This window comes from Mustela putorius, unplaced genomic scaffold (genome assembly GCF_011764305.1).
Source record: "Mustela putorius furo isolate JIRA1106 unplaced genomic scaffold, ASM1176430v1.1 tig00003949_pilon_pilon_pilon, whole genome shotgun sequence".
In the NCBI taxonomy this organism is placed as follows: Eukaryota; Metazoa; Chordata; class Mammalia; order Carnivora; family Mustelidae; genus Mustela; species Mustela putorius.
In genome coordinates, this window is record NW_025422093.1 from 7246583 (window position 1) to 7267036 (window position 20454).

Below are 20454 nucleotides of genomic sequence, written 5' to 3' on the forward strand. Positions count from 1 at the left end.
TTCTTCTTTCAGAAAGGATTTACTCCCCTTCATGTGGCAGCAAAGTATGGGAAGTTGGAAGTAGCCAATCTCCTGCTACAGAAAAGTGCCTCTCCAGATGCTGCTGGGAAGGTATGGAGCCAACTGCCCTCAGGCCACTTCCAGGGTAACCAAACCAGCCTTTGCTCCTTCACCAACAGCCACCTAAATTATGACTAGTCCAGAGTTAATTAAGTCTCATAGGATGAAGAGCCCTTTGGACATAGGAAGCTGAATGCCGGGGTCCAAGCGTTGTGGAATCGGGAATGTAAATTGCACTCTGTGTTGAACCCAGACTAACCCCATCTCCCACACCTAGGCCTCTGGTGTTAAAGACACTTTTGACCATGGTTGTTGTTTCTGCACGTGTTTTCAGAGCGGGCTAACCCCACTGCATGTGGCTGCACATTACGATAATCAGAAAGTGGCCCTCCTGCTTTTGGACCAAGGAGCTTCACCTCACGCGGCCGCAAAGGTACCTGGGATTTGGCCTGCCCGGGGAGGCTGGCAGGCGGCGTCTGCCGGCCTCTGTCTGTCCATTCCTTTTGCTGCTCATGGGGCACCCTCCACCTTAGACATCACGGAAAAGTCACAGACATAGAAGGGCCTCCAGAACTCTGTGCCTTCAGCTATTTCGTCAGTAATGTGGTAGATGCTCAATAAATACTCACTTGCCAGTTGATTTTCCTTAAAAATCCAGGACGTCCTGGGGCCTGTGGAGGAAAAGAAGTTGAAGTACTCTTCAGTCAGATTAAAAACATCAGCACGGCCTGAGGGAATAAGAAAGTCTGAGTTGTCAAAGTTATAAAAATATGCCTTATATTTTCCTGGCCGTGAAACATTGCCTCCGAGTTGTTTATTTCTGTTTAATAAAATAGGTTGGGAGTTTTATCTATTTTTATTAATCCTAAGGGGAATCTTTATTCCTCTTGTTAGAGCATTTTTGACTAGTAGACAACCTACATTTCTCAGAAAAGAGCTATGTAGGGTGTGTGGCTTACTAATTAGCCATACATGCTGATTTGGGAGGCAAATCATGAAGAAGAGTTTACTTAAAGATAGGTTAATCGAGTGCTGTTGGTTTAATAGGCTCTCTGTTGTCGAGCAGACGACTGTGATCTGAGAAAAACTGGAATGATGCTGCTACATAATGCTGTCCAGTGCTTTCCCTAAAACGCTGCTCTTGAAGGAACTTTTAGCATTTTTAAGCTTTTTATGTTTTGGGGTTTTTTTGACTTTGCCTTTTTGGGGCATCTTTAGAGCCCTCTTTTAACCTTAGTGTTTCAATCTAATGGATTGTGATCAAATCTGAATGGGGCTGTTCCAGAATGCTTTGGAGACTTTAAAAGAGAAGGTTTTTAGGTACCTTCTTTTAGGGAGTAGGTTAACTTTGACAGTTATTTCTCCTCAGAAACTCTTCACCAATATGTCTTAATGATCTCCTGTCCCATCCTCTCCAGAATTGTACCCGGTGAGGTCTAGAATTCAGAATCATACCCCTAAATTTGCTTTTCATCTAAATGTGGCTTCCCCCCATAGTTTCTGATCCTGACAAACATTTTTCCCCATCATAAAGCCATGCCTTGACTTCTGGTAAAGACTTAATCTTCCAAAAAAAAGAGAGAAAGAAAGAAAGAATAGCATTATTCCCAAGAGCCAAAAGGAATGGAATTATCCATTGAAGAATGAATGGGTAAATAAAATGTGGTGTATACATACAGTGGAATATTATTCAGCCTTAAGAAGGAAGGAAATTCTGGGCCAGGCTGCAGCACTGAATGAGCCTCAAAGACACGGTCCTGAGGAGAATAAACCAGTCACGCAGAAGGACAAGTATTGTCTGATTTCAGTCATGTAGAGTCAGAAAGTAGAATGTTGGTTGCCGGGGACTGAAGGGAAGAAGAAACGGGGAGTTGGTATTTAATGGATAGCGTTTCGGTCTGAAGACGAACGGTGGTAATGCTTGGAAAACTATGTGAAATGTACTTAATGCCATTGACTGTGCACTTAAAAGTGGTGACAGTGGTAGGTTTTATGTAATGTATATTTTATCCCAATGTAAAATATGAAAAAAATTACAATGTAACTTAATGATTATTTCATTTTAATATATTTTAATATCCTTCTGAACCCGGACCACTTTTATTATATTATTAAAAAAACAAAAAACAAAAAAAAAACATGTTCTTGGTGGTCAATCCGTCAATAATTAATAGGCAAACAATTCAGTGCTCGTATGAGAGTGATAACTTTGACACCACTTGTGCCAGGCAGTTTAAGATTGACAAGATTCATAAAGTAGTACATGAAGCAAAATGTGTGCAGTCCACCCTTCCATCCATCCATTCTGTCTTTCAGTCCACAAATAACTCTGAAATAGGTCAGTAGTTGGTGTATTTCCCATTGGGCTCCTGCTTTGTATTTGCCAAACAAGCCTCCATGTTTGCATGTCTGCAGAACATCTTTAACAGAGAGTGGCAAAGAGCTCTAACGGCCCTTTAGCCTTAGGCGGAGCTCTGCCCTGTGTCCACCCACTTTCCTCGGCAGTGATTCTTGTCAGGAGCTTCTTCTGGGCGTTGAGCCTGAGCAAAGCCTGTTCTATCAGGTAGGATTGGCTTCATCGACTGGAAGATACTGGTTTAAATGGATGTGGCTCTATTTTTCTCAGCAGTCTGGAGATGGGCAGTTGTTGATGTTGGTTCAGTGTTTCCAGAGTCTTAAGGAAAGTTTCAGGTGATTTTTTTCTTTTTCTTTTTTCTTTTTTTTCTTTTTTCGACTTTTCTTTGAGAGATTGTTGTTGCCTAGATTGCCAGGCCCTCTTTTAAGCCATAAACTAGAAAGAAAGTTGGACTACAGGGCATTCTCAGAAGCTCCAGCCAGCCCTTTCTCCTTACCTCCCATTGGCCACCTCTTCCTGCAAGGGAAGCTGGGAAATGTAGTTTTTCAGCTCGGCATGGTGCCAAGGCGCTTTTGTTAAGGAAGGAGGGAGACTGATACGGGGTCAGCAAATAGCCTCCCATACCCCAGGGAAGCTTTAGCATTTCTGAATCTGGTAGAGGTGCAGAAGGAGGAACAAAGTCTCAGTAAGGCCTGATTTGAGCTGAGGGTCTGACAGTAGTGACTGCAGTGTGAACTCTTCCTCCATTCATGTGCTTGGTCCTTAGGGTATGTGACATTTTGTTGCCTTTTCTTCTCTTTTGTAGAGTTGCCAACATATTTTCTTACACACACGAGTTTAGAAACACAACGTGATCTTGTAATGGGAGAGGTAGAAAGGTGCTGGAAAAGGAGATCAGCTTCTGTAATCCATTTTAGCCGGATCTATTTCCTGAGGCAGGACCCTGTACTAGAAGGAGGATTGGCATGAATTCAGGCATAACCTGGGCACCTGTGGAAGGGATAGTGAGCCATAGCTTGTTATTTGTCATATTTCTCTTCTGTAAAATGTGTAATGTATCTATTGATGTGGAACTGTAGAGATGGTGAAAATTCTTAGAAAAAATATGAAGCATCATATAAATATATTACTTTGGGTAAAATAAAATTACATTTCCTTTTGTTTTCATCTTGAAATGCAAAAGCACACTTGGCAAGCATTTTATCCTCTATATCAAGAGGAAAAAATATCTAAGATGATTCTGTAGTTGGATCTCTATTTTATTTCTTTTCTGATAAATGTACCTGTCCCCTTTAGCATGACAGGTAAGAATCATTTGGCTTTCCAGAAATTAGAAAGCACTTAGGAAATTTAGAAAATTTCTTATAGGTCTCAAGGTGAACTTTTTGTTTATTATTTGAAACACAGTTTAAGTCGTTCTGAGATGAACTTCCCCTTCTAAAATAATACCATCAGTTGTTTCCCCCTTGCTTTATACTTTACTTTGTAGCTCAGGTATGGAGCTCAGAATAAAACCCTCAGTAGTAATGAATAGCTTGTCTGAAATCAGCATGCATTACAGAAATGCCAGAGCTTCCCTTGATTAGTGTTCTTTAGTGCCTAGGATTTTGGGGTGGAATTAAAAGTAATCAAGATGATTAACACCTCTCAGAGGACACTGACCTGCCTTCAATTTTTGAAAAGTGGCTAATGTGAAGGTTATGTCCATGCAAAAGCAAACAGAAATAAGGTGCTCAGTAAGAAGCTAAACTCAGACTATCTTGCTGTCACCACTCTGTTTAGCCAGTGTTAGACATATTGACTAATCAGATGTCCTATTTTAGCACTGTTTGGTGAATTTTGTCTTCTAGGCAGGGGTGGGGATGGGAGGGAAACAGACCTCCCCCTCCTGTCACTCGCTGTAGAGTTGGGCTCAGTCCAAAGCTCTTCATTTGGCTCTGAAGGCAATTTCTTTAGGGTGTGTCTGTGCAGAGGGACAAAGGCTTCCCAGGTCAGCTGGGGTTTCCAGATGGCACTAAGTCCAAACTAAAAATAGGGATATAAAATCTTCTACCCTGGCCCATCCCATTTGGCAGAGGGTGGTTTCAGAAGAGTCTGGAAGCGGCATTTCCACTCACATGGTTTGATATCCAACAGCTTAAATCCTCTACAATTGATTAGAAGAAGAGCGTCTGTCAAGTAAACACTGTCCTCCTAGGACATGTTAGTGACTTAAAATATGAGGGTTGATTGCAGTAGGCTAGCCTGTGAGTGGTTCAGCAGTCCCCAGTGTCCTCTGTGTTGATTCTGACCCATCTGTATTGCTTGGAAAGAGTGCGACTGATAGTTGTCTAGATTTGGATCATTTTCCCAAGTATAAATCCACAAATTCTATCTTTTTTTCTCTAAGCCTTCTTTTCTATAAAAAAAGTCATTCTAACTTTTCATTGGCATATTTTATAATATTTTATATTATATATAGTCATGCCCAAGTCAAAATACAATCTTGCGTTTCTCTTAAATGACTCTAAGGCAGGACAGGGTCCCCTCCCTAGCACAGGAGACCTTTCTTTCTCAGAGCAAAGGGCTCTGAAGGACCCTGAAACACAGCTAATTAACAGTTTACCGAAGAAATTTAGGTCACCACTACCTTAAGCACCAAGGGTCAGCCAAGATGAGGATCCCAGAATGTTCCAAAAGTTCTAGTAAGTCTGACTCACATTCTGAGGATTCACCAGTCACCATGAGGCATTAATAGAGATACAAAGACAGATATGACACAATACCTGCCCTCAACAAATTTGTGTTTTAGTAAGAGGAAACAAGTGTGGAAAAGAAAGAGCGCCACAAAATATCTCCAAGACTTTGATTAGAGTCAGTCAGGCTCAGTGGGTGTTAGAAGGGGAAGGAGGAGGTGAAACACTTCATGAGAACATGACCCTTAGCTGAAGCTTTGGCTGGAAAATGCTGGCCCTGAGGACCTGGTGGGGGATAAACATTCTTGATAGAGGGAGGCAAAAAACAGAAACATGAGCCGTATCTTATTTGGGAAGCCAGTTCAGCCGAAGCATAACATAGAAACTAGGGTTTCGTAAAGGAGGCAATCAAAGGGGCTATGAGAGGTGGTGCAGTCGATGAAGGATCCAACTCTTGATCTCAGCTCAGGTCTTGGTCTCAGGGTCATGAGTTTGAGCCCTGCATTGGGAGCCTGCTCAAAAAGAAATAATAATAAAACAAAAGGGTTATGAGAGTAAATAATAGCATCTGGACTACCATGAACATTAGGTTTTCAGCTTGTTAGCAACAAATAACCATTATGGATATTTTAAAGACAGGATAACAGCTCTGAACATGCCCATACTGTTTATTGTTTCCTACTTGGGTTTCTTCTCAGTATCAAATTAAATAAAGCAAGTAATTATTGAGCACCTACCAACATGGTAGGAAAGAACTCTATATTCCTTTTGTAAAACCAGTGGCACTCTGTTTCTCTTGCATTAAACTGTCTGCAGTATAATTTCCAGATTCAGGAATGTGGGGGATGAGCGCAATACTTTAATGGCACAGCTCGATTTATCAGGTTGCTTTACAGGATTCCAAATTTTTAAACCATCGAAGAAAATCACTAGAAAGGGAAGCATGCTATTTGAGAGTGCACTGTACGCATTTTTATCTCTTTCCTGGGCATGTGACCAAGTGATTTGTGTTGACAGAATGGTTATACGCCGCTGCACATCGCTGCCAAAAAGAACCAGATGGACATAGCGACGACTCTGCTGGAATATGGTGCTGATGCAAATGCGGTTACCCGGCAAGGCATTGCTTCCGTCCATCTTGCAGCTCAGGAAGGACACGTGGACATGGTGTCCCTGCTCCTCGGCAGAAATGCTAACGTGAACCTGAGCAATAAGGTAACCTTCCTTTTTCTCTACAAAGCCTATACAGTAGAACCTTACCTGTCGGAAAGGTCACTAAGAAGCATGAAGAATCCAGGTCAAATTGATCTTTAAAGAATAATATCGCACAAGGATGTTTGCCAAAATATTTATTATAGCAAAAACTTTAAGAAAATATGGTTAAGCAGTAAGAGAATGGTAAATCAATAATTGGAAAGTCTTGGGATTGAATAACACAGAGCCCTAAAAATGAAGTCCACAAAGTTTTTCTGAATTCTATGAAATTTTGTAAGAATGTTAATTCAAAGAGCAACATTGCTGCCTACCAGAACCTAGCAAATAGTAAGTTGTAAATTGCATCTGTTGACTTAGTCTGCAAACATTTTGGGGGCACCTGCTCCTTGCCTGTCCTGGTTTTAAGTCAGAGATTACAGATATTGGAAATAGTGCTTCCTTCAGAGAGTTCATTAACAGAAATTAAGACTAGCTATTTTATTCACAGATTAGAAAAGTTGTCAGTCTTTATGTGTGAATTGGCAATTTCAAGGAATGCATGAAGCCTCTGTTCCCCAAATTTTTCAAACTCCCCTGCCTTCATAGTTGACATTCTGAATCTTTGTGAAGAATTTTGTGAAGCAAAACAAAAGTCCAGCCCACAATTGGCCAGAGACATGTTAATGAAGCTACAGCCTCTCCTTGCATATACAGAGTTTGCTGAACTGTTTATCAATACCTAAGTCTGAGATCTGCTCAAAATACAGAACAGATGTTTCTTTCTTCCCTTCAGATATCAGGAAAGCCTGCAAGAGTGCCCCCAAATTCTTGATAATCCAGACTCCCTAGCTTCTTCTCTACCACTGGTGATGACACAACCGTAGCTTAGATATTGGAGTTTCAAGATAGCAAGAGTTTTATGATGACAAATAAAAAGTAACTTATTTTTTCCCCCAGTATGTGGCCTGTGTTTTGGAATCACAAAGGCTTTAAATCTCCTGGGTGTGAATCCTAAACCTCACTCTTACTTGATTTGACAGGTTATATGACCTCGCTGAGCTCCGGTTTTGTCCTCTTGTAAATGAAGACAAAATATTTAACTCACAGAGATGTCATAAAGGTTAACTGGGATAACATTCAGCACTTTCTTCTTAAGCAGAAAAAGAATAGGTCTCTTAATTTTGGACTTCTCACAGTTTGGGGAAAAGCTTATTCTGCATGAATCTGAGTTCCCAAGGTTGTAAATTAACACATCCTGTAGCTGAAAAGACATACATGAGAGAACAGGGAAACCTTTTTTTCAGTTTCAGTGTCTTGAAAATCCTTTGTGATCATTGCAGAGCAAACACATTTTTTCATATTTCTCCGGTATGACAGTTTGATTTTTTCATAGCTTTCTTTTTAAACATTCCTTTTAGGAGAGCATGTCTCTGCACTAATAAGAATCACAGGACAATTTCAAATAGTCATTAGCAGGATTTTTTTTTTTTTTTGGAGCTTTTGAGTTTTGAGTGTTGGAATACTATCAACTTGTTTTAATGAGGTAGAAGACCTGGTCTTCTCCATTTGAAGTACATTCTGTCATCCACTGAGTTTATTTTAAGAGCCCAGAATACTATAGCTCACTAATTCTCTCAGAGACAATGTAGGCCTTAAGAATTGGTTCATAGGTAAATGTTTAGATTTGATACCAAAGTTCAGTATGACTTGATTTTCCCCTTAAAATCCTCCAGTCTAAATAAATAAATAAAATACTCCAGTCAGCTAGTTGCAGCGTATATCCAGCCTTAGAATCATAGAAATTTTTAGACTGGAAATACTTCAGCATTTCTCAGCGTTTGCTTTGGGAGACTGGACATCAGCGAGGGAATTCTAAGGTCCACGTGACGTGGGTAACCAAGGCAACCTGCACCTTGTTGGTCACCTTCCTGAAAAAACGTGACATCAGCAGAAAACCTTCCAGGGAAGTTTTAAAAAGTGGATCAGGTGGCTTCCCAATAGCGCACTGTGTTCAGGAACGTTCAGGAACGTCACAGCACCTAGAAATGACCTAATGGGAAGGCATTTGTAAATCTTTGCTTCCTTTCTCCGTTGCCGTGTTCTCTATAAAGTATTAAATAAGCCTTGAAGTGAAAACAGAACACGAGGAGAACTTCATTATGCAACAAGGAGCTCAGAAAATTCTCTGTCAATTTTTCCTGAACTGCCCAAGTTTTAAACACCTGCCCATCCCAACTCCCACTCAACACTAGACTCCATGCCTTTGCTAAAAAATAAATATTAAAAGAGATGTAGCTTTTGTGAAAATTGATGTTGAACCAAACACTTCATTGTTTTCACTTTGTTCCTTTCTTATTATTGATCCCCAGCGTTTCCTGGTCACTTTAAGGAAAAGAGGCCAATGAACCCCAATTACTGATGAAGTGTTAGCATTTGATTTGATTTGCTTTTCCTTTTGATGTTCCTACCTACCTTCCCGCTTGGATTTTGCAAACCACAAGTAGTTCCATTCCTTTGTCCCGCTAATGGAATATTGAACAGGCCTGTTGATATTCTGAGTTGGTGGTGGTCTCTTGTTCCAAGTAAATGCCATTTTTTAAAATGAGCAATGGTTGAAACCTTATAAAAGGTTAGCAGGTAGCTTCAGAAGTCAAATGGGATTGTTTTAACCATCACACTATTTTTAAAAAATCTTCTCAATGGAAATCATGAAGATAAACAAAAGTTTTTATTTATCCTATTTTACCTAAAGGTGATTGCTCTTTCTTCTGATTTAATTATTTAGTAGATCCTAGTATGGGCTGGATGGTAGACACTGGTTACGTGAAGATTAAAGGTACAGCTTTGCCTCAACAGGCTCATAGTGGTGTGAGGAAGACAGACAAGAAAACAGAATTTCAATGCAGGGTTATGATGCTCTTAATAGAGGTGAGCACATAGAAGGCATGCACATAAATGGAACGATGAGCCCTTTGAGAGGCGAGGAAGGAGAGAGAAGCCCAGAGAGCTGTGAGTGCCTCCGTGCCACAGATAGAGTGGGGGGCTCATGGGGCAGCGTGAACACAGACCAGGGAACGCGAGAGAGTAGAGCACGTGCCAGAAGACATCCCCAAACTTTGCTGAGAACCACTCAGTAAAGAATCTTCAGAAGTTTTGGAAAGTCTTTAACTTAGAATAGGTGACCATGATACTTTGACAAAATATTATGGCTAAAAATATTTGTTGCCTCTAAAATAGAACATGAATGGGGTAGGGGATGGGGGGAACTAGGGGTGGGGATTGAGGAGCGGCCTTGTCATGACGAGAACCACCTGATGCGTGGAAATGTTGAATCAGTATCTTGTGCACCTGAAACTATAGAACACTGTGTGTTAGCTAACTGGAAGTAAAATAAAAACTTAATAAATCAATGAAGTAGAATAGGGGACATGACTTTCAGATTATGTCAGTGTTTGCGTGATACTGGTTTTGGCCCCAGCTTATTTTTCTTGGATTTCAGTCGAATGTATTAGCCCTCCTTTCCATATTTTCTCTTTTTTTTTTTCAGTTTGAGTGGGCTTCCTCCCTAATCCTGTAAACATTATTGAGAACTCGAGAGCAAGTGACTTCCTGAGTCCTGGGATCAGTCATATGGAAGGGCAGCCCCTGACTAAATAACGTTCAGCATCTCGAGGGCTCTGTGCCCTTGCTGCTGCTGCATCTGATACACTCTTGTCTTCTAACAATAGGACAGCTGATATTAGGGGAAGGAAATCAATCTGGAAGCACTAACACCAAGTTTCTTTCTCTTAAGTATTATTCATGAAAAGACACTTTAACAGCAACAGAAGATTTTTAAAACAGAGTATAGTCTTGGCGATTATTTCCTTGGCCATTGGAACAGCCAGGTAGTCTGTTTATTCTATGGTAGACTCGGTTTCAAATATTCAGTCTCAGTAAACACATACGCCATCTAAATGACCTGGAAATTCTCAGGAGATAGCATTCATTTTTGCATTTCCTACCCAGAAGCAACATACAGAATGTATTTATAAGCTTTGGATATTAATATTTGATGGGGAAAATGCTATCATCACATATTCATTTATCATATTTAATTTAAAACTAATAATGTTAACATATTTTTGTCATATTTAATTTACAACTAATTTTTCTTTTAATTTCTGTTAATGCCAGCACCAGTGATAATGTCTTGAAATTCCTGCATAATTTTGCAAAAAAATGTCTCCAGTGAGGGGGTTGGTAAATACGTATTTACTTACTTATTTTTTAAGTCTAGTTGACATACAGTCTTACATTGGTTTCAGGTGTGCAACTTAGTGATTTGACACCTTTATCCATTGTGCTGTGTTCACTACAAGTGTAGTGAACTTGTCCATCTCCATCCCGACACATCACTTGGACAGTATCATCACTCTGTCCCCATGACTTACCCACTCCATAACTAGAAGCCTGTACCTCCCCCTCGCCTTCCCCCATGTCATCTATCCCTCCATCCCCCTTCCTTCTGGCGATCAGCAGTCGGTTTTCTGTATTTACAGGCCTGATTCTGCTTTTCATTTGTTCATTTAAATTTTTTTTCTCCTTTGTGGAAGTATCTTAAGGCAAATCCCAGACATTATATCATTTTATGTCATTTTTTTTTTAAAAAAAAAAGACTCTAGTTTTAAAAAATGAACACTGAAGTATGTAGTAAGAAAATGATATAATGTCTGGGATTTGCCTTCAAATGCTTGCACAAAGAAAAGAATGAACAGGAAGTAGGGCTGGATGAAGCAAATGTAGGAAAACCTTGATAAGTGCTGAGTTTGTGATGAGGACACAAGGTTCCGGCCACCCCTCCACTGCTGAGGGTGTGTAAAATTTTTCATGAAGCCTGCAGGTCACAGTGTTGGCCCAGTGCTAATAGGTAAGCTTATCCTGCAGAATTTTTTAGCATGCAAATTCTAGATATCCTCTCCCAGAACTCCTAAATTGTTGCTCGAACATGCCTGTGTGTGCCACACTCCACTCTCTAAGATGACTGTACTTTGACTCTTTCACAGAATGGCCTGACCCCGCTGCACTTGGCTGCTCAAGAAGATAGAGTGAATGTGGCCGAAGTCCTCGTAAACCAAGGGGCAAACGTGGATGCCCAGACAAAGGTATACAAAAAGAATGTGCTCCTATACAGTGTCACTTAGTGACTCCTATATGGAAACAGAAAATTTGATAGGGGTGGTTAGGGGGAAGACAGATTTTCCGTCCTATCTCTTATACATCATATTTCAAACATGCATCTGTGCAAGGGACACTGAAGTCTCTGGTGACAGTGTCCCAGATGCTTTTGTCTTTGGTGGCGTAGGCTCTTTATCCTAGCTGCCTGTAGATGCCCATCCGTGTTAGTACTGTTGATGTTACAACAGATCTGTCCTTTAAGGGCAGGGTGTAAAATCTTGTTCCTTTCTTGGCTTTTGTGACTGACTTAATGCATACAGAGAAATTTATCAGTGATTTGTGACCTTTGACTTTCTTCGGATATAGTCCATAAAAAAAGGATAAAGTAAGTTTTATTCAATTATTATTCAGTCGCTAAATTCCTTATGGCGTGTGTGGTTGTGAGCATCTCTCTCTCTCAGACAAATAGCTCTCTTCAAAAAGAAAAAGAAATACTGGTTAATATCCTATAATGCCACAATTTCAAACTCAGATAAGAAAAATGGATGTTTTGTGTCTTCATCTTATGAGATAGACTTCATATTAATCTCTTTTCTCTGAGCATTTTCTTTTGGTACTTCATAGCAAACTTGTTTTATTTACTCGAAAATAGAACTCCTGTTTCTTTCTGTGTGTCATATTTTTGACACAAAAACGAATGCTTATTAAATACTGTGCATGCAACATCTTGGGTATCCTATGGATCGATTCTGAGGTTATTGATACTGAAGATATTAACAAATATAGAAGTATCACTAGGAATTCACCAAGTAAAAAGGTATTCAGACATCAAAGTCAGACTGGACTTACCGGATAAACACAGAGGGAGCAGCCCGAGTAGACTACACCCCTCGGACATTCATTGTTCGGCTCTCGGGGCTGTGGCTCCACCACCCATACTGTGTCCCTGTTGAGAAGGAGCTGCCTGAAGGAGATCTGACCAGGCACGATCATTTCTGTGCTTTAAACTCTGTGTTAAAATGGTAAAGCAAGTGCCATCGTCCCTGGCCAGGACAACCCTAGGTAGAACGGGGAAAGTGAGGTAGGTAGTTCCCTTTCTGGAATTTCTGTGCCCTTGCGGTCTCCATGGCCTCACTCTGTAGCCAGAATGCTCAGCAGTACCTTCACTCTATTTCCTCCCCATTTAAAAAAAAAAAAAAAAAATCTCATTGTCTTTAGCCTTGACTGCTTCCCTAGGTAGCTGAGTATTTAGCGGTAAAGGCCCCAGTAGCAGCTGAGTAGTTTCTTGTTACTTTCCATTTTGAAAATAAAAGCATTTTTAATTCTGAAAAAAGAATCAGACTACGGGCACCTGGGAGGCTCAGTTGGTTGAGAGTCTGACTCTTGATTTTGGCTCAGATCGTGGTCTCAGAGTTGTGGGATTGAGCCCTGCATCAGGCTTTGTGCTAGAGCCTCCTTAAGATTCTCTCTTTGTCTCTCGCTCATGCACGCTCTCTCCAAAAAAAAAAACCAGACTGAATTTAGATTTATCTTCTTATTCCTTATTTTATTAAAGGTAAATATATTCACCTTGTATTGTTTCATTTACACACACGAACACAGACTTAAACACTTTTTTTTGTTATCTTTCCCTTTATAGATTAAAAATTCTAGGAGTCCTAAACAGGGTTAAGTATCTTGGTATGCCTCTGTCCCTGCACATCCGAGGCGTACCCCTCATTCAGTCAGGAAGTGTGGCAGCGGTCCTCCAGGGCATGTTGGGAGGCAGGACATGGCACTGTGAGCCTTCTTGCACACAGGTCCCCTGGGCTTAAGAGTCTTGGGCCTCTATCAGCGTTTCCTCCTAACTCAGCCCACCTCAGGTCAGGTTCAGTAATCGTTTTAGTCCTTGGTGTAGTATTTATGAAGCGTGTTCCCTTTCCTGCCCTTGACAAGTGATGCACTTTGCAAGGTACCGGCCTCTTAACAAATTCTTTTCTCTTTCTTTCTTGTCTCAGCAAAGATCATAGCACCCAAAAAACTGAGGCTGTGATTGTCCCCTTGTTGAGAAGAGCAGAAGGGCAAGAGATGGGTTTTGGGGCTTGTTTTCTAATCTTGTGAATAAGGAATTTATTATGTTCTATGAACTTGCAGATTCTTACTGGTGAAGATGATCTCTGAGCAGCCTACAGGTGTAATATGTGGTACTGTCCAATTCATTGGCTTAAATTGAAGCATAGCAATCATGAGAACATTGAGAACTCTTCTCTGTTTTGGGGAAAAGACCAGAAAATCCTGTTAAAAGCTTTCCCAGCCTTCCCACTGGCTTGCTGATCATCTACACCTCTGACTCTGTATTTGAGTTTTGCTGAATCAGATCAGACTTAATTGTCCTGCTGGCCACAGGGTTTAATATTCAGTGTGATTCCACTGAAATAAAGCTACTCCTTTTGGTTTTTAAAAGGTTAATTGAGACACCCAAAATACATTGATTCTCAGTGGTACTGATTACAAATTAACAGTTAAGTTGTATTTCTTTACACGTGTGTAAAATAATAAAAAAAATTCGATACTCATTTTACATTCATTTTTAGAGCTCCTGCTAGTTTCCAAATTCTTAACAGGGTGATTTATTCCTTTGCCTCATAGTACTTAGAGTCTAGAAAGGAAGATATGTGACAATAAAAATAATAAAATAATGTAATAATAGCAAAGTATATTACCCATCTTCTCTGTGTCAGGTATTGAATGCTTTACCTTTATTAATTGGTTTAATTCTTACAACACCCCTAGAAGGTGGTGAAGTTGGTATCCCCATTTTACCGATCAGGAAATGGAGGCACAGAAAGTAGTTACTTGTACAAGGTCACACAGTGAATTGGTACAAAATCTGACTTTGACCCCATATATAAATAAATAATTTTAAGAAATATTGGCATGAACTAAATTATTTTACAAAGGTGGGGAGTGTAGAAGGGAGGTATAACTGGTTCAGTCTTGCAGAAACAAGAGAAAATGGTGGGGGGCATGCTAGAAAACTAAGATTTCAGAGAGCCTTAATGTGCCAGACTGAGCAAGTTCAGCTTTTCATTCTGTTTGCACTGGGAAGCCTTGGAAGGTTTTAAACAGAAGCATCATAAGGTCAGACATCCAGTTTAGAAAGATCCCAGGAGACAGTGCAGAGACCGAGTCGGTCAAAGGAGATTGGAGCAGGGGCCGTTGAAGGCTACTGCCAAGGTCCAGGCGGAGAACAAAGAGGGCTTTCATTTAGGGGCAGATGGGAAATTGGTGAACAAGAGAGAAATTGGAGAAATACTACTTAAAGAAGTATGAACAATAAGACATGAGTAGAAGTGAGAAATTCAGAGGCATCAAAGGACGGGAGCCCTGTGACTGGGCGAGCACAGGTACCATTCAAGGAGACTGGAAATAAAGGAGAGAAGCTAGCTGGGAAAAGAAGATCAAGAGTCCCGTATTGGGTGTGTTGTATATCAGATGATCTAGGGGCTGTCCAGGTGGAAAAATCCAGTAAATGACTAAAGTTTTGGCTCCAGGGTATAGAATGGAGGTCTGGACTATAGATCCTGATTTGTTAGTTGTCAGAATGGTTGTGTTAAGTGATGCTGGGAATGCAGATGTGATCATTGAGAAACAGCGAGGAGGAAACCAAAGCCCAGCCCCCTGGGATCAATATTTTTAAGTGGATGAAGGAGGTAGAAGCAGGCCTAATGACGCGTTTAAGCCGATCAGGAAAGAGTATGACATGGACGCCAGGTCATGAACCAGGAGGGTGCATCGGGTGAGAGAAGTACTAAAGCTTGTCACTGGGTTGGCACGGGGGTGATTAGAAAGTAGGTCCCCCGGAATATGGGAGGAGGGGGGTGGGGAAGGAAGAGTGAGTGAAGATGCCTTCTTTCAAGAAGCTTCGCTTTGGAAGAATCTAGACCTAGAAAAAGAAACAAATATTTGGAAGAGGTGTTTTTGTTCTCTAAGATTGGAAATACGTAAATGTATTTGTCCACTGAGAGGAAGGGGCCAGGAGAAAGAGAAGAGGTTAAATTACAAGACGCATCAGAATTGGGATAAGCCACACTAGGGAGAGAGATGGCAATTTACTTATTTTTCTCCTATCATTTTGAAAATATTGGGGCGCCTGGGTGGCTCAGTGGGTTAAGCCTCTGCCTTCAGCTCAGGTCATGATCTCAGGGTCCTGGGATCCAGCCCCGCGTCGGGCTCTCTGCTCTGCAGGGAGTCTGCTTCCTCCCCTCTCTCTCTGCCTACTTGTGATCTCTCTCTCTCTGCCAAATAAATTAAATTTTTTAAAAAAGAAAATATTCATTCACTTTGACTCTTCTGTAATATCTGAGATATTTGCTTGTTTTTCTCCCGCAGTTTATTCCCACATTAATTTTGGAGGTAAACAATAAAACAAAAAACTACAGGGGAAATGTTCAACTTTCTTTTCTCTTTTAGTATGTTGAGATTTTCGACTATACCGCCTTTAAGAAACTAAGTCCAGAGAGTTTATTTTCAGAGAGTTTATTCTCTAGGGGAGAATTCCTGTTTGCTATGAAATGCACTTTTTTAATTTCAATTAGTTATACCAAACTAAAATTTTGCAAAAGTTATTTGAGAGAATATCTTATAATTTTGTATCGAGCTTTACCTGCCTCATTATCAAGTACTATTTCATATAACCTGTGACAATAGAAAGATGTTCCTTAAAGCGATAGCATCAATATATAAAAATAACAAAAAGTTGTTTACCTGAAATAAATAAAATCAAGGAGTAGTCGTAGCTATGAGTGGGTGTGTTCACTGAGGAAAACTATGCTAAGTGCAAGGAAAGCCAAGGATCGACTCCTAGAGGACAAGAGATTTTAGGAGGTTGGGAGTAAGTATGGATTTCCTACTCCCTCTCTCTCAAACCATTTGTGTGGGGATGTGCTTAACTATAACCCAATAAGATATGGTCTTGTGGCAGCATAGAGCAGAAACACCAGCCTGATTACTCCCTCTGCACCTGTTAGCTCTTTCTACACAAATACAGCCTTTCAGTATTGCCTAAAGGAGAAGACAAACCCCACTCGTAAGGACGGTCTAAGTAGACAACAGTGGAAAAGAGGCAGAGAATGCTCAGATACCGGAACTGTGATTATTTCCTAGCCACTCCAGAAAGAATAGTTGGTCTTTCCAAAATCGATTGCTGCTAGTTGGAAAGAATTTCTCAAATCACATCTCTTTGAGCATATATGTGCAAGGTGCTATTTCATGTGGGAATTTTCTAGCCTTCAATGAATGGAAGAGCCCCAATTTCATTTCTCTAACTGCCAGCTAAATCTTCTTGGCTATGCACATGTATTTTTTAATAAAATACTTTAATGCTTGTGGAACAGCAAGAAGACCAGTGTCCTCGAGTGCAACAAGCAAGGAAGAGATTAGTAGGAATGAGCTCAGAGAATTAATGCATAGGGGGTATAGAGAAGGGACCAGATAGGACTGGTCGCATAGTCCATGATAATGACTTAGGGTTTAACTAGGAATGGGATGGAAAGCTACGAGGATAAGTAGAAACTGTGCTTTAAGATTCTTCACACGATTCAATTTCTTTAAAAAATCTAATTAGTATACTTAGCGCAACAAACAGCCTTTTGAGACTGTTGCATCATTGCTTAATTAGGCACACTGACTAAAAACCTGAAAAGTTTCTTTTTTAAATTTTTATTTCTTTTTCATTTTTTTAAAGGTTTTATTTATTTGCCAGAGAAAGAGAGATAACACAAGCAGAGGGAGAAGCAGGGAGAAGCAGGCCCCCACTGAGCAGGGATCCCAAGACCCTGGGATCATGACCTGGGCCAAAGGCAGAAGCTTAACCACCTGAGCCGCTCAGGCACCCCTAAAAATCTGAGAAGTTTCTTAATATTTAGATTTCAAAAATATTTTCTCTATGTTTTTAGCTGGGGATTAATCCTCTACCATGAAATTTAGGAATAATGTTACTTCAGTTAAGCTACATGTACTGAGAACCGATTGGAGAAAACTGTTTTCGTGCCTCTTCCACTAAGCAGCATTCTGATTCCTAATGCAATATCCTGAGTCCTTAGTATCAAGAAAGAAGCCTGCAAAGTTTGGTCAGTCAGTTCTGGTTACCAAGCCAGGATCTCCTTCACCACACGTTGAGCAGCTTCAGGGACCATAAAAGTCAGACTCACGTACACGGTTATGGCGAGCTGTAGCAGTGGGCATCCGGGCAGCACTGACTGGTTTGCGGGACAGCATCTGACCAGAGTAAAGTTCTTTAGGGCAGCACATCCTGGTGAGACGTCTTCACCTTCCACCATCAGTTGTGGTCTGGGCACACTCTTTTCAAATTCAGATATAACCCATTTGCGGGCATGTCTTAATCGGTTTGAGTAGCTATGGCAAGCATACCACAGTTCTGCACAGTTCTGAAGGTTGGGAATTCCTAGATTAAAATGCCAGCAGATTCCTTGTCTGGTGAGGGACCTCATGCTGGTTTGCACATGGCCACCTTGTGCCTTCTTATTGTACCTTCACATGGCAGAGAGCAGAGAGGAGAGACAAGCTGTCTCCTATCTCTTCCTATAAGGACACTAATCCCATTAATGGGGGGTTTCATCTAATTGCCTATGACCTAATTACCTCCCAAAGACCTCATCTCCAAATACCATCACACTGGGGACTGGGGTTTCAGAATGGGAATCTGGGGAGGAACAAACATTCTGTCTATAGGATAGAGTCACCATAAAGATACAATAGTGCATAATATATGAGATACAGACCCTTGAAAACATGGATTCCCCTTTGCCCTCCACACACTGAGAATGAAAATGTTTTTAAAACTCAGTCTTCTCCCTTTTGTCAGTATTGTGCTGCTGGTGTCCTCATAAAGAGAAATTCATTGTCAATGCTGAAATTGCATGGTGCTGTCTGTTACAATGTGGCCCTCTAGAAAAGTATCTGGAATATCCTTATTTTAAAAAGTAATTATACACACATATATATGTATATAATTATATATATGGAAGATATATTTTTAATGGATACAATTTATAGTTCCTCAGGGGTCAGTGGATATTAATTTGCTTAGCATCTTACTGTCTTGTCTGAATCAGCTGGTTTCAAATTATGATACCCTAGCTATGTAAGCAGGAGACTTTTAACTCCAGCATGAGTATTGGATCAAGTTCAGACGTCTCTGACCTCTTGAACTGCCACCAGCCTCTTCCGCTTTAGTGTTTCTGACTTCCATCTCCGTCATGTGTTCTGACAATCTATTACCTGGCATTATCATTTAACCACTTCATGGTTTTTTTCTACCACCATTTTATGCTTTTAGAGAATAGAATGTTCAATAAATCCTAGTCCACATCTCTCCACAGAGCATTCTTTCTGTCCCTCGACAAGAAGCCACTGAATCACTCTGCCCAGCTGTTGACTGTGCCATGTTTCCTTCCTCCCTTGAAAAGTTGCTGTGAGGAGTGCCTGGGTGGCTCAATCGCTAAGCGTCTGTCTTCAGCTCAGGTCTTGAGGTCCTTGGCTCAAGCCCTGTGTCAGACTCCCTGCTTGGCAGGGAGCCTGCTTCTCCCTCTCCCACTCCCCTGCTTGTGTTCCCTCTCTAACTATCTCTCTCTCTGTGTCAGATAGATAAATAATATCTTTAAAAAAAAGAAAAGAAAAGTTTGTGTAAGAATAAATTGAGCTGATGCAGAAGAGAACACTTTGGGACATTGAATAACTCCTTACATGTGACATGGTATTATTTTTTATATCAAACACTAGCTCTCAGAAATATCAAGGGCATTGTATATATATGTAGGGGGGAAAAAAACTATGCCAGCTCAAACAGACAGGTTAAATAATACTTTTGCTTCTATTTAGGATAGCTGTTTCTGAAAATATACTTATGAGGTTTCTTTTCTGAAAAATGTAATTACAGATGGGATATACACCTTTACATGTAGGCTGCCACTATGGAAACATCAAGATTGTTAATTTCCTGCTCCAGCATTCTGCAAAAGTTAATGCCAAAACAAAGGTAAACTCTTTTCTTCTTCGTATCCACCACCAAAGTCATTGATTTTGTGTCCAAGGAAGCAAGAGTCATTTCTTCCATCTTCCTTCTGCAGAATGGGTATACGCCGTTACATCAAGCTGCTCAGCAGGGACACACGCATATAATAAATGTCTTGCTTCAGAACAATGCTTCCCCCAACGAACTCACTGTGGTAAGAGTGAAGGGAAGGGAAGAGGGAGGCTAAGGGAAGAGGGAAGAGATGGACCTGGATGCTAGAATCTTCTTATATTTTTCTTCATGCACCAATGTCGCTGTTCTACTTTCATTAATAGGTATAAATGGAATATTCAGTAGAATTCAGGCCAAGGGACAGTAGCTATATTGTGAGCTGTCAAGAGAGATGTGATTAGTGTTTCACACTTAAAAACTACAAATCCTGGGACGCCTGGGTGGCTCAGTTGGTTAAGCAGCTGCCTTCGGCTCAGGTCATGATCCTGGTGTCCTGGGATCGAGTCCCACATCGGGCTCCTTGCTCGGCAGGGAGCCTGCTTCTCCCTCTGCCTCTGCCTGCCATTCTGTCTGCCTGTGCTCGCTCTCTCCCCCCCTCTCTCTCTGATAAATAAATAAAATCTTTAAAAAAAAAAAAAAAACTACAAATCCTGGGGTGCCTGGGTGGCTCAGTTGTTCAGCGTCTGTCTTTGGCTCAGGTCATGATCCTGGGTTCCTGGGATCGAGCCCTGCATCAGGCTCCCTGCTCGATGGGGAGACTGCCTCTCCCTCTCCCACTCCCCCTGCTTGTGTGCACTCTCTCAGTCTCTCAAATAAATAAATAAAATCTTTAAAAAAATAAAATGAAATAAAACACTACCAATCCCCTGCCACCTAGTAGGAAATACATATAGAAACAAAACAAAACAAAACAAACTTGTTTGTCTCCTTGATGACTTAGAATGTTAAAAAGCCTCTTGGCTTCCCTAGGTAGCAGCCAAGTGTCT

At 40.8% G+C, this 20454-nt stretch overlaps 1 protein-coding gene across 5 annotated transcripts in view; it reads left to right on the forward strand.

The window, feature by feature from the left end:
• The window catches only part of ANK3 (ankyrin 3), a 671415-nt gene that overhangs the window by 523809 nt on the left and 127152 nt on the right, over nt 1-20454 (forward strand). For all 5 annotated transcript variants that reach the window (XM_045069902.1, XM_045069903.1, XM_045069904.1 and 2 more), the window contains 6 exons: nt 13-111; nt 395-493; nt 6109-6306; nt 11331-11429; nt 19382-19480; nt 19572-19670. In XM_045069902.1, coding sequence (XP_044925837.1) covers nt 13-111; nt 395-493; nt 6109-6306; nt 11331-11429; nt 19382-19480; nt 19572-19670 — 693 coding nt within the window. The remainder of the gene's footprint in view (nt 1-12; nt 112-394; nt 494-6108; nt 6307-11330; nt 11430-19381; nt 19481-19571; nt 19671-20454) is intronic.